At 35.1% G+C, this 25,063-nt stretch overlaps 1 protein-coding gene across 1 annotated transcript; it reads right to left on the bottom strand.

Moving 5' to 3' along the window:
* Window positions 1–1,510: 1,510 nt before the first annotated feature.
* LOC129234074 (NADH dehydrogenase [ubiquinone] 1 alpha subcomplex subunit 12-like) lies at window positions 1,511–24,226 on the bottom strand (the record flags this gene model as incomplete). Its single annotated transcript, XM_054867964.1, has 3 exons — window positions 1,511–1,883; window positions 4,612–4,684; window positions 24,144–24,226. Coding segments are annotated over 3 exons (322 nt in total), but the record flags the coding sequence as incomplete, so codon positions are not given.
* Between the last annotated feature and the right edge of the window lie 837 nt (window positions 24,227–25,063).

Here is a 25,063-nt window from a genome sequence, read left to right as displayed (position 1 = left end):
ATTAAGAGTTAAAATTTTCTTTTACTATCAACTTTGTTAAAAACACGTGATTTAGTTTTTATGAGTTGATTTGAGCTTATCTATATATCCCAGTAGGGGAATTTGTTTCAGCAATCTGCAATGCAGATCAAAAAAAAAAAAAAGTCCGCAACATAAGCTGACAGATTAATCGCAAAATCTGAATCATTATCAAGAAATGCTTGAAAAGAATTAGCTAACACAAGTACTCAATAGCAACGGATTATATCCCAGAAAATACGCTACAAATCTTCATTAGCTGAAAGTTAAGATTTTTGTTCTTTATAATATTCAGGTCCCCTGCCCGCTCCCCATAACTTAGAAATAGTCTGCAGACTCTCTCAAGCAACTGAGTTATGCATGCCTGTTAATTTTTTTTTTAAATGACTCATATTTTTAATGGGAAATTGTAATTGAATTGTAATACAGCAGAATTTTTTCCGTACTTGTTTTTAAACAACTAGGAGCCTCTGCCCCCTGCTCGCCAACCACCAAAGATTGCTTGCGAATCTCATTTGATTTGCAAAGATTTAAATCGTCAATTAGAAAGAAACAGATTAAAAATGCATTATGAGCTCTCTTTGGATCAAAAAGCACCCCTTCCCGGGGTTTCAAAATAACTTGTACCAATTTGCAGAGCCGTAAGGGCTAAGGGGCTCATGAGTATTGCAAAACTGCAGTTTTGTACCTTTGAAAAGTTGCTTTCATATTCGTGGTCTCTAGTAATATATTTTGCTCTTTAGCTCGGGGCTTGAATTGAGTTGACCCTAAGATTTTCTGTTAAAATTGAAACCCTTAAAGTTTGTGAATAAGTAAGAAACATGCAAATCGAAAAGACGTAACTATGGCAACGCCAAATAAAACACCAATAACTTTAATGCGCATGAGATTATTCGAACTTAAATTTTTAATGGCTTGTAGCTTTTTTCCCTTAGAGATAGAAGCTAAGTTTCTCGACCATAGGTCGAGTTAAATCTGGAGTTAAAAAAAAAAAAGCGCGCTTTAGAGTTGTGTCAAAAAGAAAACTGTGGGACAATTCCTTCGCTTTTTATTGATAGCTAAAATTCAGACACTACTTCATTAAATCTAAGCCTAAAAATGTTCGAGCTAAAAACACAAATAACTCCCGCGGTATTTAAGTTAGTGCATTGAAACAAATTGCGTAGAACACAGAAAATTCTTCCCTTTCCAACAATATATAATGTGAGCAAGTAGTTTTTCACCCCTTTAATAGGCAACTTATGCAAAATTTGAGCTTAAATTAATTACAAAAAATCCAATTCGAATTTTAAGAAATAAAACCCCAAGTGCAAATCACCGGGGCTCGAAGTAATTTTGTACAAAATTTCAAGGCTGTAGGTGCTATGGGGTCTCCTGGATACAGGGACGCCACAGACTTCCTTCCAGAATTTCTTTGAAAAACCTTACTTTTATTTACTATAAAGAGATAAAACTAATGACATACAAGCTTGGGACATCAATTTGGCCTACTTGGAGATAATCAAGCCGATACAGATTAGTTTTCCTGACAAGTTTACAGTTTTTGATAGCAATCATTTCATAAATAAAAACATTTCATGTTCCAAAACATTTTTTCTTTATCATACAGTATTTATACATAAATGTTAATTCATTTTTATAATCTGTTCTAAATGACAGAGACTGCCAATAAAATACAAACAAAACAAGCTTATCACATTTATTTTGGTGGAACCCATGCTTGAACCTTTGGTTGTGTAGTTGAATATGGCATGTATGCTTTATTTGTGCCAGACATATTTGCAGTATGGTCCATCAACCATTTATGTTCAACAGGTTTCTTTATAGTAGGTGGATCATCAGTCATGTAATGTAACCAGCGGTGCCTGTGAGAAAGAAAGGGAAATATTTATATCGTTTGTGAGAGAGTTAGCTACTCAAACTGGCAATAGCATAGATGCGAGAGACTCCCTAACTGTATTAAATTTCTCCTGAATTTTCACCAAAACAAGGAAACCTTTTCATACATGAGTATGAAAACTGTATGAGTCCAATTATTTTTGAAGCATGTTTCTAGCATTTTTCTTTCACAAAAAAATTCAGTAAAACATTCCGATTTTTCTCTGAACTTCCCGAATTTTCACCTGCTGCAAGGAATATTTATTATCACTTTTATGAAAAAACAAACGTATGCTTATTTTAAAACTTTTTTTATCACTTAAAAGTTGTAGGTTTTCACTTCTAAATATCAATAAGTCATCTGAAATTTCAAATTTTAGGTCAAAAAAGGCTTAATTAAAAAAATTGATACTTATAAATTTGAAATTCCTTTCACACACAGATTTTGTCAAATTTATTCGTGTGAAGTATCTCGAATTTTATGCTTTTTACTTCAAAATTTTCAGCTTTCAATGTCGGCAGCTATGCAATAGGAGTCGACTTCTCTAGCGTGCATTATTCAGCACATGAATTATCTGATTATTAGATTCGAGGGGAAAGGAAACTAATTTGTGACACACTTTCAGATTCAAAGTCCCTCTTACTGTTTGCCAAATAATAAAATGAAAAAAACTAGTATGTTGTGGCCATTACGAAACTTTCTTCTATATTTTTCTTTTTTTTCCTGATCCCTTCCCATGCTTGACGAGGAAGCAATATTCCCAACAAAAACAAAATTACACATGCAAAAACTTGACGACCATCCCAATGTCTGAATTATTACAAAAGCAAAGCAAAGATCGAAAATTGAAAGTTATTTTAAAAGCCTTGCTTGAATTAATTACAAATATTTTATTTGTTAACAAACATAAGATGGCAACAGTTAAAAATTTTAAATCATTGAGATAATATTTCCGATCATTTCCATACAATTAAAATCACGAGAAATATGCAGACGACAATCTATTACGATTTATCTTTCGTATTGTTGCATTAATAAAGCTATTTTTATTCGCAAAAAAAAAAAAAAAAAAAATCAACACCTCTTGGAGCGCTTGGCGTCACAATTGCACCAAAACCTGTTTCACATATATTCCTAATTTCAACCAGAACGTAGCATTACTTCTTGAGATAGGACACTCACAATGGAAAAAAAGAACTTGCGATTGCGCTACCCCCTTTTTAGCTGTTGACACAAAAATAAAATCAGCTCTTATACCCACTAAGGGCTACTTGCCGATAAATTTTTCTTTCATTCTGTTCATTATTTCTTGAGATATACAGCAGTCACAATTAACGACGAAAAACGTTCTATAGCTCAACCCCCGTTTGAGTTATTGACACTAAAATTGAATCAGCACCTGTTCCTGTTAATGGCAACATATGGACCAAATTTTGTTTGATTCCGCCAGTTATTTCCTGAGGAACAGCAAGCACGCGTAACTCAAAAAACGTCCCATTGCTCCACCCCCCTTGGAGGAGTTCGCGCTAAAAACCAATGGGCACAAGTTCACATAGGGGCACAAATGTGTACCGAATTTCGTTCGATTTCATGCGGTACTTTTTGCTGTAGAGCGGCCACAAAAAACTGGTCACACAGACAAACAGACATTTTCCAAAAATAGTCGAAATGGACTCAGCACACCTCAAAACGTTCGAATCCGTCAAAATTCGAAAATTTGCACGAATCCATCCAATACTTTCTTCTATATATTAGATATAGAAGAAAGTAAAAAAGGAATTCGCCGAGTGCCATACTTTGCTGAATACTGAATATTCAGTTAAATAATTTTCACTCTAATATTTGATTTTTTGTTTTATGCTGATTTTAAATGCAAAATGTTTATCTATTTTTTTTCGAAATGCAAAAATTTGTTTTGAAAATAACAGTACATAAAGAAAGAGCATTGTATATTGCAATAAAACTTGCATTGAAACTTTATATTTTTGGCAGTAAAACTGTTCCTTCAAAAGAAAGTGGAAAATTTTTACTTTTTTTTTTCATGGGGCAAAGTCGAAAATGAAATATTTTTGAGCAAATTAATGAGTAAATAAAAGGATAATTGGATACATGAAAAGATAACGAAACAATAAACTAATAAATAAATTAACACATAAGGAAAAATAAATGAATGAATAAATTAGTGATGAATGAATTAATAAGAGAGTTATTAAATGAAGAATTGGGGGGGGGGAGGGGGGTAAATAAACTAGTTAAAAAATGAATACATAAGTGATTTAGTACATGATTGAATGAGTAAATAAAATGAACTATTTCACTTTGCCCTGCATGCACTTGACCAATTGTGTAAAGTATTAAAAATAAATATAAGCTAAATATTAACTATAAATAAACAATGCACCGAATATTAGAGAATCAATCCCAATTAATATTTAAAATGTTAGTAACAAGAACTTTATCATTTGATAATATCAAAATAATTTTTGAAAATTGCTTGTATTATGCAATGCTTTGATTTTCAGAGGTAATTTTTTCAAGACTGGAATAGACTACATATACTACTACATAGTTAAAATAATACTAGGTTAGTGGCACTAAAAGTGGAGGAAATATTTCACCATTTCACTTAGCCCCACATTCCCCATCTTTACTTTAAAATATAAGTTGCTTATGAAGCAAAATATATAATTTAGAAAAAAAAAAAAAAACCTTACCATTCAGCAGGGACTTGACTACCATCATAATCCAAATTCACAGCTTCTGTATAATCCACCCAACGGTTTCGAGCTGTTAAGAAGAAATATTAAAGAAAAATTAATTTTTTGAATCACTTAATAAACAGACACAGGGAGTTTTTGAGCTTTACATTCTGATTTAAAAAACGAAACAATTATGATGCAACAGCAAATCTCATTAAAAAGAACTGAAGTGTTTATTCTAGAGGTAATGTGAACGAACAAAAGTCATTCTTCCCTCCTAAGAAAGAAAGGTATATCTTAAAAAGCTATCTTTTAACAATAAGCATGTTACTTAATATTTATTTCACACCATTCTTAAGATTACATTTTTTTATCTTTGCAATTGTTATTTCCATTGTAGGTTCTTAGCTGTATGCACTTTAATACCGAAATCCTGGATTATATGTATAACACAAATGCAATTAAGTATTTGAGGAGTTTGTTTACTTTCAAAACGGATTATATCCTCTTTGTAAAAAAAACTTTTTTTTTTTTGTTTTCAGAATCTCCAATACAGTAAAACCCCTCCTAGCGGACACCCCTCTAATGTGGACAATTTTTAATTCCCTAGTTCCAATGCAAATAACCCGTCCTGTGGACACCTCTCTATTGCGGACAAAAAATTTTGTCCTGTTAGTGTCCACATTAGAGGGATTTTACTGTATAAGGGCTATCGACCCATGAATTTCTTTCTGGTAGAAGTGTTTTATATTTACTGTTAAAAAATGCGTAAACATTGGTTTTACCACCGAAACGGTGTATATCTGTTGGGCTTAAAAGCCTTTATTCAGTATCTTGGAGCGCTTTTAATTCAATTACAAATGTTAAAGTATTTTTTGAAACTAACCTCCGATATGCTTTTGCCACTCCGCGTCTTGTTTCCCAGCGGCGGATAACTGAAATTGATTCGGGCATGATCGTGCAACATCGGAATCATCCTATGACGTAACACCCGATGGTTGAGATGTTTTTGGCTACCTTGAGCCGAAAAAACGAATAGAAAGATTGTTGAATCACTCAATCAGGAATAGTTGAGATGTATATCTCCAATGCAAAGTAGGGTGTGTCATGGGATGACGTATCGCGGTCATAGAACGTATAAATAGATTGATCGAAATATTTTCAGTGCTCACTTTTGTTTTGTGTTTACTCCCCATTGGCATCTTGCCATTTTTTTGTTGACCAATCAGGGATTGGTCTTTGAAGGTTAGGCAACCATGCTAGGTTGTTGATTGATGTTGCGGCGCGCTCGAGCCGTTGATGATGCAACGTTTTTGAATTCAAGCTGGGCTTGAGATAAGTTTTATTCAGTGTTAAGTATTGTTTAAGAATGTTCTAAATTACTCCGGTTAATGGAGGGAAAAAATGTCAACATTGCTGAAGACGTTCGCAGGAGATGAAGTTCATTGCCATTAGGCATAACACTTAACCTTGGCCAATACCTGGATTGATTTACCGGTGCTCCTGTGGTGGTGTGGGACAGTCATCAGTTTGAAATCATCGATGTTCTTCAGAGTGACCTTCATGATTGGATTTCCTAGACGTTCCTACCAGAGTTCCAGAAAGTTCCGATGTGATTCCTGTGGATGCACAAGTTTGCTTTCCGGTATTTGAAGAGGTTCTGCTAGAACTAAGCAAGCCTATCGGCCGGTGCATGATGGAACAGTTTTCTTCGATTACACTCGGTCAAGAAGTCTTCAGCAATGTAAACATGCGCATTTAGCGCTGGAAGGTGACATTTTTACAATTTTTCTAAAATGTTTCGCGTTTTTCTAAAAGTGTTTATTTAGTAATTTAACTTTGAAATTTCTGTGATTATTGGGGGGGGTTTTTGTACACTCTAAATTATTTTTGGTATTTAACAAATGTTTATTGTAGTATACTGTGATATTTTAATAAATGTTATTTATTTAAAATTACTTTGAGTATGTTTTATTTCTTACTGGCAGACTGCACGGCTTTTTGATGTTGGGGTTCTGTAAACCTTTTCATTTAGTTCTATGAACTTAAGGTAAAGACACATTTCCCAACAAGTGGTAGCAGAGCGTGGTTTGGTCTGCCCGTGGGAAATAAAATATTTTTTGATAATGGATAAAGATTATAGAAATATAGAAAAGTTGGGATCCCATAATTGGGCCACCTGGTCCAGAGATATTAAGATGGTCCTTATTGAAAGAGACCTATGGGAAGTAACCCAAAAGAAATTAGAGGGGGAAAACATTCCTGCACTTGACCGGAAGAAATGTGGTCAAGCTTTGGCAATAATTTATTTAAACTTAGAAGGCGACGTAAAAAGGCTGATTGCCGATATAGAAGACCCAAGCGAAGCTTGGAATACACTGAAAGGTAATTTTGAACCCCCATCTCTGGCCAGGATGGCGACATTGTGGGAGTCCTACTTTTCATGTAAACTAAATGAAAACGAATCAATTGGGTTATTCGCTGCCAGGTTGGGGGGAATCCATAAACAACTTGTTGATAATGGTTATATAATGGAAGAAAAGATTCGGACTTTTCAATTGATTAGGTATCTGCCCTCCAACTTTGACAGTATTGTCCAGGCTATTTACCGGTGGGACGCAAGTATGTTTACCTTCTCCAAAGTAAAAGATGAGTTATTAGCCGAGGAGGGTAGAATCAAATATTTGACTAAAGAACCTGATACATCAAATTCGGCAATGAATGTTTTTTCTAAACCCAACAGACACGGAGTGGCAAATGAAAGGAGTAAACCTTTTTTTAAAAACAAAATTTGTCATTATTGTAAGAAAAAGGGTCATATTGCCTCGCGGTGTTGGAGCAGGAATAAAGATAGTCAAAATAAAAAGGTAAATAATAAATCTAAATCAGACGCTCAAACTGCTGGCATGTTTTGTTCAGTGGAAGAATCTGACGAAATCTCGGCTAACTCTACTATTCCAAAATGTGAAAATTCCTGGCTTTTTGATTCAGGAAGTACGGCACATTTTTGCCGGGACAAAAATTTGTTCACAGAATTAAAACCTGTTCAAAATACCCAAATGGAGGTGGCAGTTGGTAATATTAAAAGTAAAGTAGAAGGAATAGGTAGGGTAATTTTCAAAATAGAGTCAGATAGGAAGCTGATAACAATAACTTTAAATAATGTATTCTTTGCTCCAACATTGCGCCGCAATTTACTTTCCGGATCATGTATTGACCGACAAGGTTTTAAAATAAGATGGTATCCGGGTAAAATTTGTGTCTTTAATAAAGAAAATGTTAAATTGTTTACTGCAGTCTTAATTAATAAACTTTATTATGTAAAACCAAGTTTTTATGTAAATTGTGAAAATACCAATTTTGTTGATACCCCTACTGTTAAGAATCACTTTGAAAGGGCCAATGCTGTGAATGTAGACATGGAGCTGTGGCATAAACGTTTTGCTCATACAAATATGGACACTATTAATTTAACAAGTAAGTTAGGAGCCACCCAAGGTCTTGAAATTAAAAGGGGGCCCAGATTTGAATGTGAACCTTGTAAATTGGGTAAAAAGAGAAAATGCTCTTTTAGGTCTGTTCCTGAGCGTAGGTCAAAAGTTCCTCTTGATCTAATTCACATGGATCTGGCCGGTCCTTTTCAGACTGAATCCTTAGGGGGGAAAAGATACATTTATTGTTTAATTGATGATTTTTCTCGCAAATCTTTCGTATTTTTCTTAAAGAGTAAAGACGAGGCATTCAATGTTTTTTTGAATTTTCAGAAAAGAAATGAGAGGTTTCTTGATAGGAAAATTAAAGCTGTTCGTTCCGACAACGGGAGAGAATTCGTTAATGATAAATTTGAAAGTTATCTCACTAGCCAGGGGATAAAAATTGAGAGGACTAACACTTATACGCCTCAGCAAAATGGCGTTGTGGAGAGGTATAATCTCACGATTATGAATGGTGTTAGAGCAATGTTAAGAGATTCCGGGCTAGGAGAGGAATTTTGGGCAGAAGCAGCTATGTGCTTTAATTACGTAAGAAACAGGACTGTAGTCGGAAATGAAAAGAAAACCCCTTTTGAGCTTTTTTGTGGGAATAAACCTTCTGTTAGACATTTAAAAGTATTTGGCTGTTTAGCCTACATAGGATTACCAAAGTCTAAATTAAGGAAATTAGATATGAGAGCTAAAAAGGGGATAATGGTGGGATATGCCATTCGGACTCGTGGATACCGGATTTGGGATCCTAACACCAGAACTATTACAGAAACCATGAATGTTAACTTTAATGAAAATGTCAAATGGGGGGAATCGTTAAATAGATCCAAATCAGAAAGAAATTTTAATTTTATCAAACCTATAAGTGAAATTGAGTTGGATCAAAGAATTAAGGAAAGTACTCAGGGAACTCCTTGTAATAAGGTTAAATGGATTAGGGAAGTGAAGAAGAGAAAAACGGGGAAGAAAAAAGATATCTATTATTACACAATTGCGGGGAATAAGAAAGTTCGATTGAGATCCCCAAAGGAAGTACTAAAATATTGTGATGACCACAAAATAGAATATGACCCCAAATTCTTTGACTTTTCTTCCAAAAATCCTGTAAGTGGGGAAGTCTCTAATGGGGATCAACCCCAGGAAGAAATTGTTACTTCTGATGAAAGTGAGGAAGAAGTCCCTGAGGCTAGTTTGGTTGAAGTATTAATTCCCAATTCCTATAAACAATGTTTATCCACCCCCGAGCTGAAGAACTGGAGACTTGCTATGGAAGATGAACTAGAAGTCATCAAACAGAGAGGTGTGTGGGAACTTGTACCTCCACCTAAGAATCAGCCCATTCTGGGGAACCGGTGGGTGTATGATTTGAAGAAAAATGATCGTGATGAGATTGTAAGATATAAGGCAAGGCTTGTTGCAGGCGGAAATCGCCAGATCCCTGGCGAGTCTTATTCTGAGGTCTTCAGCCCGGTGGTGGAATTTTCTTTAGTAAGACTATTTTTCACAATTTTTGTATCTTTATTAAAATGGTGTCATTTTCAAATTGATATAAAGAATGCATATTTATATGCTGACCTGGAAGAAAATATTTTTATGAGGCAGCCAGAAGGTTTTATAAGTAAAATTCATCCTAACTATGTATGTAAACTTAAGAAATCCTTATATGGACTACACCAGTCCGGGAGAAATTGGTTTCATGAAATTGATGGTGTTCTCCAGCGATTCCAATTTAAAAGAATAATAGGATGTAATTGTGTTTACGTGAGGAACAGTGAAATTTTCCTGTTAATATATGTGGATGATATTTTGATTTTTGCCAAGAATAAAAATTTAGTTAAAAATGTAATTGATGAAATTAAAACTGTATATGATATTAAAGAACTGGGGAAAACAAGAAAATTGTTGGGAATTGAATTTATTGAGAATGATGATAAAATTTTCATTCATCAGATTTCTTATATTTCCAAAATTTGAAACCTTTTTTCTGAGTATAATGTGCCTATATCTACCCTTCCAATTTCAAGAGGTACGGTTTTGTCTAAGGATGATTGTCCTAAGACCGAGTACGAAATCAAAGAGATGGAGAAACTCCCGTACCGGAATTTGCTAGGGTGCTTGGCATACATTGCCGGAAAAACTCGTCCAGACATTTCATATGCAGTTAATATATTTTCACAATTCCAGGCTAATCCTGGTAAGAAACACTGGGATTTTCTTTTAAGATTATTAGGCTATTTGAAATACACCTGTAACTATAAATTTAATTTAAGTGCTATTAACAGTATCAGAATTAGAGGTTTTTCAGATTCTGATTATGCTGCAAATCGTGAGGATAGAGTATCAATGGGGGGTTCAATAGTTTGTATTGATAAAGTTCCGATAAGTTGGAGAACCTTTAAACACAAATGTGTCTCATTATCAACCATGGAAGCCGAATACATCTCATTGGGAGAAACGGCTAAAGAAATAGTTTGGTTGAAAAGAATAATTGATGAGATCAACAACTTAGGAATTGAAAGTTTTCAACTAAAAGAAACTGTAATTTTTTGTGATAACATTGCAACCATTGATTTTTCGAAATCCCCAATTGAAAACTCGAGAACTAAACACATAGATGTCAGATATCATTTTCTGAGAAATTTAATTGAACAAAAATTGTTTTCTATTGAATATGTTAGGACGAATGTAAACATAGCTGACATTTTCACGAAGCCATTATCTAAATATAGTCTAAACTCCTTATGCAGAATTATTTTTAATTGGGGGGTGGAATGTAAAAAATAAATTTTTTCAAATTGTAAGCTCATGTGTATGTTTATATTGTATATAGTATTTAAATTGTTTCATGTATGTATTTAATAAAAGTTCTCCAAGAGGGGGGAACATGTTGGGCTTAAAAGCCTTTATTCAGTATCTTGGAGCGCTTTTAATTCAATTACAAATGTTAAAGTATTTTTTGAAACTAACCTCCGATATGCTTTTGCCACTCCGCGTCTTGTTTCCCAGCGGCGGATAACTGAAATTGATTCGGGCATGATCGTGCAACATCGGAATCATCCTATGACGTAACACCCGATGGTTGAGATGTTTTTGGCCACCTTGAGCCGAAAAAACGAATAGAAAGATTGTTGAATCACTCAATCAGGAATAGTTGAGATGTATATCTCCAATGCAAAGTAGGGTGTGTCATGGGATGACGTATCGCGGTCATAGAACGTATAAATAGATTGATCGAAATATTTTCAGTGCTCACTTTTGTTTTGTGTTTACTCCCCATTGGCATCTTGCCATTTTTTTGTTGACCAATCAGGGATTGGTCTTTGAAGGTTAGGCAACCATGCTAGGTTGTTGATTGATGTTGCGGCGCGCTCGAGCCGTTGATGATGCAACGTTTTTGAATTCAAGCTGGGCTTGAGATAAGTTTTATTCAGTGTTAAGTATTGTTTAAGAATGTTCTAAATTACTCCGGCTAATGGAGGGAAAAAATGTCAACATTGCTGAAGACGTTCGCAGGAGATGAAGTTCATTGCCATTAGGCATAACACTTAACCTTGGCCAATACCTGGATTGATTTACCGGTGCTCCTGTGGTGGTGTGGGACAGTCATCAGTTTGAAATCATCGATGTTCTTCAGAGTGACCTTCATGATTGGATTTCCTAGACGTTCCTACCAGAGTTCCAGAAAGTTCCGATGTGATTCCTGTGGATGCACAAGTTTGCTTTCCGGTATTTGAAGAGGTTCTGCTAGAACTAAGCAAGCCTATCGGCCGGTGCATGATGGAACAGTTTTCTTCGATTACACTCGGTCAAGAAGTCTTCAGCAATGTAAACATGCGCATTTAGCGCTGGAAGGTGACATTTTTACAATTTTTCTAAAATGTTTCGCGTTTTTCTAAAAGTGTTTATTTAGTAATTTAACTTTGAAATTTCTGTGATTATTGGGGGGGGTTTTTGTACACTCTAAATTATTTTTGGTATTTAACAAATGTTTATTGTAGTATACTGTGATATTTTAATAAATGTTATTTATTTAAAATTACTTTGAGTATGTTTTATTTCTTACTGGCAGACTGCACGGCTTTTTGATGTTGGGGTTCTGTAAACCTTTTCATTTAGTTCTATGAACTTAAGGTAAAGACACATTTCCCAACAAGTGGTAGCAGAGCGTGGTTTGGTCTGCCCGTGGGAAATAAAATATTTTTTGATAATGGATAAAGATTATAGAAATATAGAAAAGTTGGGATCCCATAATTGGGCCACCTGGTCCAGAGATATTAAGATGGTCCTTATTGAAAGAGACCTATGGGAAGTAACCCAAAAGAAATTAGAGGGGGAAAACATTCCTGCACTTGACCGGAAGAAATGTGGTCAAGCTTTGGCAATAATTTATTTAAACTTAGAAGGCGACGTAAAAAGGCTGATTGCCGATATAGAAGACCCAAGCGAAGCTTGGAATACACTGAAAGGTAATTTTGAACCCCCATCTCTGGCCAGGATGGCGACATTGTGGGAGTCCTACTTTTCATGTAAACTAAATGAAAACGAATCAATTGGGTTATTCGCTGCCAGGTTGGGGGGAATCCATAAACAACTTGTTGATAATGGTTATATAATGGAAGAAAAGATTCGGACTTTTCAATTGATTAGGTATCTGCCCTCCAACTTTGACAGTATTGTCCAGGCTATTTACCGGTGGGACGCAAGTATGTTTACCTTCTCCAAAGTAAAAGATGAGTTATTAGCCGAGGAGGGTAGAATCAAATATTTGACTAAAGAACCTGATACATCAAATTCGGCAATGAATGTTTTTTCTAAACCCAACAGACACGGAGTGGCAAATGAAAGGAGTAAACCTTTTTTTAAAAACAAAATTTGTCATTATTGTAAGAAAAAGGGTCATATTGCCTCGCGGTGTTGGAGCAGGAATAAAGATAGTCAAAATAAAAAGGTAAATAATAAATCTAAATCAGACGCTCAAACTGCTGGCATGTTTTGTTCAGTGGAAGAATCTGACGAAATCTCGGCTAACTCTACTATTCCAAAATGTGAAAATTCCTGGCTTTTTGATTCAGGAAGTACGGCACATTTTTGCCGGGACAAAAATTTGTTCACAGAATTAAAACCTGTTCAAAATACCCAAATGGAGGTGGCAGTTGGTAATATTAAAAGTAAAGTAGAAGGAATAGGTAGGGTAATTTTCAAAATAGAGTCAGATAGGAAGCTGATAACAATAACTTTAAATAATGTATTCTTTGCTCCAACATTGCGCCGCAATTTACTTTCCGGATCATGTATTGACCGACAAGGTTTTAAAATAAGATGGTATCCGGGTAAAATTTGTGTCTTTAATAAAGAAAATGTTAAATTGTTTACTGCAGTCTTAATTAATAAACTTTATTATGTAAAACCAAGTTTTTATGTAAATTGTGAAAATACCAATTTTGTTGATACCCCTACTGTTAAGAATCACTTTGAAAGGGCCAATGCTGTGAATGTAGACATGGAGCTGTGGCATAAACGTTTTGCTCATACAAATATGGACACTATTAATTTAACAAGTAAGTTAGGAGCCACCCAAGGTCTTGAAATTAAAAGGGGGCCCAGATTTGAATGTGAACCTTGTAAATTGGGTAAAAAGAGAAAATGCTCTTTTAGGTCTGTTCCTGAGCGTAGGTCAAAAGTTCCTCTTGATCTAATTCACATGGATCTGGCCGGTCCTTTTCAGACTGAATCCTTAGGGGGGAAAAGATACATTTATTGTTTAATTGATGATTTTTCTCGCAAATCTTTCGTATTTTTCTTAAAGAGTAAAGACGAGGCATTCAATGTTTTTTTGAATTTTCAGAAAAGAAATGAGAGGTTTCTTGATAGGAAAATTAAAGCTGTTCGTTCCGACAACGGGAGAGAATTCGTTAATGATAAATTTGAAAGTTATCTCACTAGCCAGGGGATAAAAATTGAGAGGACTAACACTTATACGCCTCAGCAAAATGGCGTTGTGGAGAGGTATAATCTCACGATTATGAATGGTGTTAGAGCAATGTTAAGAGATTCCGGGCTAGGAGAGGAATTTTGGGCAGAAGCAGCTATGTGCTTTAATTACGTAAGAAACAGGACTGTAGTCGGAAATGAAAAGAAAACCCCTTTTGAGCTTTTTTGTGGGAATAAACCTTCTGTTAGACATTTAAAAGTATTTGGCTGTTTAGCCTACATAGGATTACCAAAGTCTAAATTAAGGAAATTAGATATGAGAGCTAAAAAGGGGATAATGGTGGGATATGCCATTCGGACTCGTGGATACCGGATTTGGGATCCTAACACCAGAACTATTACAGAAACCATGAATGTTAACTTTAATGAAAATGTCAAATGGGGGGAATCGTTAAATAGATCCAAATCAGAAAGAAATTTTAATTTTATCAAACCTATAAGTGAAATTGAGTTGGATCAAAGAATTAAGGAAAGTACTCAGGGAACTCCTTGTAATAAGGTTAAATGGATTAGGGAAGTGAAGAAGAGAAAAACGGGGAAGAAAAAAGATATCTATTATTACACAATTGCGGGGAATAAGAAAGTTCGATTGAGATCCCCAAAGGAAGTACTAAAATATTGTGATGACCACAAAATAGAATATGACCCCAAATTCTTTGACTTTTCTTCCAAAAATCCTGTAAGTGGGGAAGTCTCTAATGGGGATCAACCCCAGGAAGAAATTGTTACTTCTGATGAAAGTGAGGAAGAAGTCCCTGAGGCTAGTTTGGTTGAAGTATTAATTCCCAATTCCTATAAACAATGTTTATCCACCCCCGAGCTGAAGAACTGGAGACTTGCTATGGAAGATGAACTAGAAGTCATCAAACAGAGAGGTGTGTGGGAACTTGTACCTCCACCTAAGAATCAGCCCATTCTGGGGAACCGGTGGGTGTATGATTTGAAGAAAAATGATCGTGATGAGATTGTAAGATATAAGGCAAGGCTTGTTGCAGGCGGAAATCGCCAGATCCCTGGCGAGTCTTATTCTGAGGTCTTCAGCCCGGTGGTGGAATTTTCTTTAGTAAGACTATTTTTCACAATTTTTGTATCTTTATTAAAATGGTGTCATTTTCAAATTGATATAAAGAATGCATATTTATATGCTGACCTGGAAGAAAATATTTTTATGAGGCAGCCAGAAGGTTTTATAAGTAAAATTCATCCTAACTATGTATGTAAACTTAAGAAATCCTTATATGGACTACACCAGTCCGGGAGAAATTGGTTTCATGAAATTGATGGTGTTCTCCAGCGATTCCAATTTAAAAGAATAATAGGATGTAATTGTGTTTACGTGAGGAACAGTGAAATTTTCCTGTTAATATATGTGGATGATATTTTGATTTTTGCCAAGAATAAAAATTTAGTTAAAAATGTAATTGATGAAATTAAAACTGTATATGATATTAAAGAACTGGGGAAAACAAGAAAATTGTTGGGAATTGAATTTATTGAGAATGATGATAAAATTTTCATTCATCAGATTTCTTATATTTCCAAAATTTGAAACCTTTTTTCTGAGTATAATGTGCCTATATCTACCCTTCCAATTTCAAGAGGTACGGTTTTGTCTAAGGATGATTGTCCTAAGACCGAGTACGAAATCAAAGAGATGGAGAAACTCCCGTACCGGAATTTGCTAGGGTGCTTGGCATACATTGCCGGAAAAACTCGTCCAGACATTTCATATGCAGTTAATATATTTTCACAATTCCAGGCTAATCCTGGTAAGAAACACTGGGATTTTCTTTTAAGATTATTAGGCTATTTGAAATACACCTGTAACTATAAATTTAATTTAAGTGCTATTAACAGTATCAGAATTAGAGGTTTTTCAGATTCTGATTATGCTGCAAATCGTGAGGATAGAGTATCAATGGGGGGTTCAATAGTTTGTATTGATAAAGTTCCGATAAGTTGGAGAACCTTTAAACACAAATGTGTCTCATTATCAACCATGGAAGCCGAATACATCTCATTGGGAGAAACGGCTAAAGAAATAGTTTGGTTGAAAAGAATAATTGATGAGATCAACAACTTAGGAATTGAAAGTTTTCAACTAAAAGAAACTGTAATTTTTTGTGATAACATTGCAACCATTGATTTTTCGAAATCCCCAATTGAAAACTCGAGAACTAAACACATAGATGTCAGATATCATTTTCTGAGAAATTTAATTGAACAAAAATTGTTTTCTATTGAATATGTTAGGACGAATGTAAACATAGCTGACATTTTCACGAAGCCATTATCTAAATATAGTCTAAACTCCTTATGCAGAATTATTTTTAATTGGGGGGTGGAATGTAAAAAATAAATTTTTTCAAATTGTAAGCTCATGTGTATGTTTATATTGTATATAGTATTTAAATTGTTTCATGTATGTATTTAATAAAAGTTCTCCAAGAGGGGGGAACATGTTGGGCTTAAAAGCCTTTATTCAGTATCTTGGAGCGCTTTTAATTCAATTACAAATGTTAAAGTATTTTTTGAAACTAACCTCCGATATGCTTTTGCCACTCCGCGTCTTGTTTCCCAGCGGCGGATAACTGAAATTGATTCGGGCATGATCGTGCAACATCGGAATCATCCTATGACGTAACACCCGATGGTTGAGATGTTTTTGGCTACCTTGAGCCGAAAAAACGAATAGAAAGATTGTTGAATCACTCAATCAGGAATAGTTGAGATGTATATCTCCAATGCAAAGTAGGGTGTGTCATGGGATGACGTATCGCGGTCATAGAACGTATAAATAGATTGATCGAAATATTTTCAGTGCTCACTTTTGTTTTGTGTTTACTCCCCATTGGCATCTTGCCATTTTTTTGTTGACCAATCAGGGATTGGTCTTTGAAGGTTAGGCAACCATGCTAGGTTGTTGATTGATGTTGCGGCGCGCTCGAGCCGTTGATGATGCAACGTTTTTGAATTCAAGCTGGGCTTGAGATAAGTTTTATTCAGTGTTAAGTATTGTTTAAGAATGTTCTAAATTACTCCGGCTAATGGAGGGAAAAAATGTCAACATTGCTGAAGACGTTCGCAGGAGATGAAGTTCATTGCCATTAGGCATAACACTTAACCTTGGCCAATACCTGGATTGATTTACCGGTGCTCCTGTGGTGGTGTGGGACAGTCATCAGTTTGAAATCATCGATGTTCTTCAGAGTGACCTTCATGATTGGATTTCCTAGACGTTCCTACCAGAGTTCCAGAAAGTTCCGATGTGATTCCTGTGGATGCACAAGTTTGCTTTCCGGTATTTGAAGAGGTTCTGCTAGAACTAAGCAAGCCTATCGGCCGGTGCATGATGGAACAGTTTTCTTCGATTACACTCGGTCAAGAAGTCTTCAGCAATGTAAACATGCGCATTTAGCGCTGGAAGGTGACATTTTTACAATTTTTCTAAAATGTTTCGCGTTTTTCTAAAAGTGTTTATTTAGTAATTTAACTTTGAAATTTCTGTGATTATTGGGGGGGGTTTTTGTACACTCTAAATTATTTTTGGTATTTAACAAATGTTTATTGTAGTATACTGTGATATTTTAATAAATGTTATTTATTTAAAATTACTTTGAGTATGTTTTATTTCTTACTGGCAGACTGCACGGCTTTTTGATGTTGGGGTTCTGTAAACCTTTTCATTTAGTTCTATGAACTTAAGGTAAAGACACATTTCCCAACAAGTGGTAGCAGAGCGTGGTTTGGTCTGCCCGTGGGAAATAAAATATTTTTTGATAATGGATAAAGATTATAGAAATATAGAAAAGTTGGGATCCCATAATTGGGCCACCTGGTCCAGAGATATTAAGATGGTCCTTATTGAAAGAGACCTATGGGAAGTAACCCAAAAGAAATTAGAGGGGGAAAACATTCCTGCACTTGACCGGAAGAAATGTGGTCAAGCTTTGGCAATAATTTATTTAAACTTAGAAGGCGACGTAAAAAGGCTGATTGCCGATATAGAAGACCCAAGCGAAGCTTGGAATACACTGAAAGGTAATTTTGAACCCCCATCTCTGGCCAGGATGGCGACATTGTGGGAGTCCTACTTTTCATGTAAACTAAATGAAAACGAATCAATTGGGTTATTCGCTGCCAGGTTGGGGGGAATCCATAAACAACTTGTTGATAATGGTTATATAATGGAAGAAAAGATTCGGACTTTTCAATTGATTAGGTATCTGCCCTCCAACTTTGACAGTATTGTCCAGGCTATTTACCGGTGGGACGCAAGTATGTTTACCTTCTCCAAAGTAAAAGATGAGTTATTAGCCGAGGAGGGTAGAATCAAATATTTGACTAAAGAACCTGATACATCAAATTCGGCAATGAATGTTTTTTCTAAACCCAACAGACACGGAGTGGCAAATGAAAGGAGTAAACCTTTTTTTAAAAACAAAATTTGTCATTATTGTAAGAAAAAGGGTCATATTGCCTCGCGGTGTTGGAGCAGGAATAAAGATAGTCAAAATAAAAAGGTAAATAATAAATCTAAATCAGACGCTCAAACTGCTGGCATGTTTTGTTCAGTGGAAGAATCTGACGAAATCTCGGCTAACTCTACTATTCCAAAATGTGAAAATTCCTGGCTTTTTGATTCAGGAAGTACGGCACATTTTTGCCGGGACAAAAATTTGTTCACAGAATTAAAACCTGTTCAAAATACCCAAATGGAGGTGGCAGTTGGTAATATTAAAAGTAAAGTAGAAGGAATAGGTAGGGTAATTTTCAAAATAGAGTCAGATAGGAAGCTGATAACAATAACTTTAAATAATGTATTCTTTGCTCCAACATTGCGCCGCAATTTACTTTCCGGATCATGTATTGACCGACAAGGTTTTAAAATAAGATGGTATCCGGGTAAAATTTGTGTCTTTAATAAAGAAAATGTTAAATTGTTTACTGCAGTCTTAATTAATAAACTTTATTATGTAAAACCAAGTTTTTATGTAAATTGTGAAAATACCAATTTTGTTGATACCCCTACTGTTAAGAATCACTTTGAAAGGGCCAATGCTGTGAATGTAGACATGGAGCTGTGGCATAAACGTTTTGCTCATACAAATATGGACACTATTAATTTAACAAGTAAGTTAGGAGCCACCCAAGGTCTTGAAATTAAAAGGGGGCCCAGATTTGAATGTGAACCTTGTAAATTGGGTAAAAAGAGAAAATGCTCTTTTAGGTCTGTTCCTGAGCGTAGGTCAAAAGTTCCTCTTGATCTAATTCACATGGATCTGGCCGGTCCTTTTCAGACTGAATCCTTAGGGGGGAAAAGATACATTTATTGTTTAATTGATGATTTTTCTCGCAAATCTTTCGTATTTTTCTTAAAGAGTAAAGACGAGGCATTCAATGTTTTTTTGAATTTTCAGAAAAGAAATGAGAGGTTTCTTGATAGGAAAATTAAAGCTGTTCGTTCCGACAACGGGAGAGAATTCGTTAATGATAAATTTGAAAGTTATCTCACTAGCCAGGGGATAAAAATTAAGAGGACTAACACTTATACGCCTCAGCAAAATGGCGTTGTGGAGAGGTATAATCTCACGATTATGAATGGTGTTAGAGCAATGTTAAGAGATTCCGGGCTAGGAGAGGAATTTTGGGCAGAAGCAGCTATGTGCTTTAATTACGTAAGAAACAGGACTGTAGTCGGAAATGAAAAGAAAACCCCTTTTGAGCTTTTTTGTGGGAATAAACCTTCTGTTAGACATTTAAAAGTATTTGGCTGTTTAGCCTACATAGGATTACCAAAGTCTAAATTAAGGAAATTAGATATGAGAGCTAAAAAGGGGATAATGGTGGGATATGCCATTCGGACTCGTGGATACCGGATTTGGGATCCTAACACCAGAACTATTACAGAAACCATGAATGTTAACTTTAATGAAAATGTCAAATGGGGGGAATCGTTAAATAGATCCAAATCAGAAAGAAATTTTAATTTTATCAAACCTATAAGTGAAATTGAGTTGGATCAAAGAATTAAGGAAAGTACTCAGGGAACTCCTTGTAATAAGGTTAAATGGATTAGGGAAGTGAAGAAGAGAAAAACGGGGAAGAAAAAAGATATCTATTATTACACAATTGCGGGGAATAAGAAAGTTCGATTGAGATCCCCAAAGGAAGTACTAAAATATTGTGATGACCACAAAATAGAATATGACCCCAAATTCTTTGACTTTTCTTCCAAAAATCCTGTAAGTGGGGAAATCTCTAATGGGGATCAACCCCAGGAAGAAATTGTTACTTCTGATGAAAGTGAGGAAGAAGTCCCTGAGGCTAGTTTGGTTGAAGTATTAATTCCCAATTCCTATAAACAATGTTTATCCACCCCCGAGCTGAAGAACTGGAGACTTGCTATGGAAGATGAACTAGAAGTCATCAAACAGAGAGGTGTGTGGGAACTTGTACCTCCACCTAAGAATCAGCCCATTCTGGGGAACCGGTGGGTGTATGATTTGAAGAAAAATGATCGTGATGAGATTGTAAGATATAAGGCAAGGCTTGTTGCAGGCGGAAATCGCCAGATCCCTGGCGAGTCTTATTCTGAGGTCTTCAGCCCGGTGGTGGAATTTTCTTTAGTAAGACTATTTTTCACAATTTTTGTATCTTTATTAAAATGGTGTCATTTTCAAATTGATATAAAGAATGCATATTTATATGCTGACCTGGAAGAAAATATTTTTATGAGGCAGCCAGAAGGTTTTATAAGTAAAATTCATCCTAACTATGTATGTAAACTTAAGAAATCCTTATATGGACTACACCAGTCCGGGAGAAATTGGTTTCATGAAATTGATGGTGTTCTCCAGCGATTCCAATTTAAAAGAATAATAGGATGTAATTGTGTTTACGTGAGGAACAGTGAAATTTTCCTGTTAATATATGTGGATGATATTTTGATTTTTGCCAAGAATAAAAATTTAGTTAAAAATGTAATTGATGAAATTAAAACTGTATATGATATTAAAGAACTGGGGAAAACAAGAAAATTGTTGGGAATTGAATTTATTGAGAATGATGATAAAATTTTCATTCATCAGATTTCTTATATTTCCAAAATTTGAAACCTTTTTTCTGAGTATAATGTGCCTATATCTACCCTTCCAATTTCAAGAGGTACGGTTTTGTCTAAGGATGATTGTCCTAAGACCGAGTACTAAATCAAAGAGATGGAGAAACTCCCGTACCGGAATTTGCTAGGGTGCTTGGCATACATTGCCGGAAAAACTCGTCCAGACATTTCATATGCAGTTAATATATTTTCACAATTCCAGGCTAATCCTGGTAAGAAACACTGGGATTTTCTTTTAAGATTATTAGGCTATTTGAAATACACCTGTAACTATAAATTTAATTTAAGTGCTATTAACAGTATCAGAATTAGAGGTTTTTCAGATTCTGATTATGCTGCAAATCGTGAGGATAGAGTATCAATGGGGGGTTCAATAGTTTGTATTGATAAAGTTCCGATAAGTTGGAGAACCTTTAAACACAAATGTGTCTCATTATCAACCATGGAAGCCGAATACATCTCATTGGGAGAAACGGCTAAAGAAATAGTTTGGTTGAAAAGAATAATTGATGAGATCAACAACTTAGGAATTGAAAGTTTTCAACTAAAAGAAACTGTAATTTTTTGTGATAACATTGCAACCATTGATTTTTCGAAATCCCCAATTGAAAACTCGAGAACTAAACACATAGATGTCAGATATCATTTTCTGAGAAATTTAATTGAACAAAAATTGTTTTCTATTGAATATGTTAGGACGAATGTAAACATAGCTGACATTTTCACGAAGCCATTATCTAAATATAGTCTAAACTCCTTATGCAGAATTATTTTTAATTGGGGGGTGGAATGTAAAAAATAAATTTTTTCAAATTGTAAGCTCATGTGTATGTTTATATTGTATATAGTATTTAAATTGTTTCATGTATGTATTTAATAAAAGTTCTCCAAGAGGGGGGAACATGTTGGGCTTAAAAGCCTTTATTCAGTATCTTGGAGCGCTTTTAATTCAATTACAAATGTTAAAGTATTTTTTGAAACTAACCTCCGATATGCTTTTGCCACTCCGCGTCTTGTTTCCCAGCGGCGGATAACTGAAATTGATTCGGGCATGATCGTGCAACATCGGAATCATCCTATGACGTAACACCCGATGGTTGAGATGTTTTTGGCTACCTTGAGCCGAAAAAACGAATAGAAAGATTGTTGAATCACTCAATCAGGAATAGTTGAGATGTATATCTCCAATGCAAAGTAGGGTGTGTCATGGGATGACGTATCGCGGTCATAGAACGTATAAATAGATTGATCGAAATATTTTCAGTGCTCACTTTTGTTTTGTGTTTACTCCCCATTGGCATCTTGCCATTTTTTTGTTGACCAATCAGGGATTGGTCTTTGAAGGTTAGGCAACCATGCTAGGTTGTTGATTGATGTTGCGGCGCGCTCGAGCCGTTGATGATGCAACGTTTTTGAATTCAAGCTGGGCTTGAGATAAGTTTTATTCAGTGTTAAGTATTGTTTAAGAATGTTCTAAATTACTCCGGCTAATGGAGGGAAAAAATGTCAACATTGCTGAAGACGTTCGCAGGAGATGAAGTTCATTGCCATTAGGCATAACACTTAACCTTGGCCAATACCTGGATTGATTTACCGGTGCTCCTGTGGTGGTGTGGGACAGTCATCAGTTTGAAATCATCGATGTTCTTCAGAGTGACCTTCATGATTGGATTTCCTAGACGTTCCTACCAGAGTTCCAGAAAGTTCCGATGTGATTCCTGTGGATGCACAAGTTTGCTTTCCGGTATTTGAAGAGGTTCTGCTAGAACTAAGCAAGCCTATCGGCCGGTGCATGATGGAACAGTTTTCTTCGATTACACTCGGTCAAGAAGTCTTCAGCAATGTAAACATGCGCATTTAGCGCTGGAAGGTGACATTTTTACAATTTTTCTAAAATGTTTCGCGTTTTTCTAAAAGTGTTTATTTAGTAATTTAACTTTGAAATTTCTGTGATTATTGGGGGGGGGTTTTTGTACACTCTAAATTATTTTTGGTATTTAACAAATGTTTATTGTAGTATACTGTGATATTTTAATAAATGTTATTTATTTAAAATTACTTTGAGTATGTTTTATTTCTTACTGGCAGACTGCACGGCTTTTTGATGTTGGGGTTCTGTAAACCTTTTCATTTAGTTCTATGAACTTAAGGTAAAGACACATTTCCCAACAATATCCATCCCCTTATTTCTCGTCAGGTCTTTTACAGCAAAGTGGAACTTAACCCTTATTTGCCGGAATCCACTCATTCATTTTCATATCAAAAGGGCACATATCCAAATTTGAATTTTCCACTTCTAATTCAAAACTAGTTCACAAATAAAATAGCTGAGCGAGGCACCAGCTGAGCATTTCCAATCAAGCATGATACCCGTCCGTATTAAGAAATCGCAGCACCTTGTGCCTTGTGCAAGCCTGTTATCAGTTAGACAAGCGCAAACTCAAATTATAATTACTAAATTAATATTAAATAATTGATATTGCGTTTTAACTGGATATTGGATATTCAACAAAAGTAACAACCTAAAAATTTATCGTGACACCTTATTAAACATTTTTAAGTTCTGCATTGTATTACTATTGGTAAATTACATTCAGAAAAAAAGAAACATGTTTAAAATTACTGCAGTTATGTTACCATGTAAAGCAGGTGTTGAACATGTCGCCCAATTCTTGCATTATTAATGGGGTTCTACTGTATTTTGAAAGTAAGACTCTAAGAAACTGAAATAAGGTATAGTATTATAAACAAAACAATAAATATAACAAATACTTTTGTGCCAACAACTTCAAAATATAATTAACAGTTAAAAAGAGAAAAATTTTAAGCGGGGCAGCAAAGAACAGAGTTGCAAAGAACTTTTTTTTCATTGCAAAAGCATATGAGCTTTAGGATGAAAAGACATCCGAAAAGATATATTTACTGGTTTTTAAATTGTATTTACTTACAATAAAAGTACATTTTATTCTCATAATATTTGTTTCCAAACTTGTCAACACCCACAAGTGTTCCAATTTTCAGCTCGTCAGTTCTGTAATTAGAAAACTCTTATTTAGTTTCGAGCATAGAACATTTAGTCATGCAAACATTTAATAATATATAGAGAGCAAAATTTATAATATTTAATATTAATGTTCATTGTAAGTTTCAATATGTAAAAAGCAAGTTCATCGATTGTTCATTTTATAAAAAGCAGTAAATTGATTTAAAACTGTTGTAAAGACACCCGATAGAAGTGTGAAACTTTTTTCTTCTCTCTTTTTTTACATTCTGAACTGTCACTTCACACGTACATTTTCTCTCACGCCATGCTCTTTTTCTTTCTGCGCCTGACCTGTGTATACTCCCAACAGAATCGTTGATTTTAATGAAAAAAAGATAACAACAAACAGCAAGAAAACTAAACAATACTTGGAATATCTTTTTTAATTGCTGTCAAAAACAATGAAAAGTATTAGCAAAACAAGCTGCCAGGGCGGCTAAATTAGCTGCATCGATGTCACCAGCTTGTACAACCAACCAGCTGTTGCACATCTTTTCCCCATGGGCGCCCATCAAGGGGGGGGGGGCAAGTGTGGGTTTACGCCCTCCTCCAGAAATGAGAACTCCCTTGCTTTCAGTACTTTTTTCTTTGCAAAAATGTAAAAACATTTCTTTTTCAGTCATTAATGCATTTAAGTTATTAAAAACTTCAAACTTTAGTATCTCTAATCTACTGAGAATGATTACTGAATGACGTACTGAAATCGGTTTCCATGGGAGAAATATCCTGCTAAACCATGGGGAAAATATCTGAGCCCCCCCCCCCTAAAATTTTGCATATGGCTATAAATTTTGCCATGCTGTTCCCCCACTGAAGTACACACAA

This window comes from Uloborus diversus, unplaced genomic scaffold (assembly GCF_026930045.1).
Source record: "Uloborus diversus isolate 005 unplaced genomic scaffold, Udiv.v.3.1 scaffold_973, whole genome shotgun sequence".
Classification (NCBI taxonomy): domain Eukaryota; kingdom Metazoa; phylum Arthropoda; class Arachnida; order Araneae; family Uloboridae; genus Uloborus; species Uloborus diversus.
Note: the sequence above shows the minus strand (reverse complement) of the source record. Positions and strands in the feature narration are given on the sequence as shown.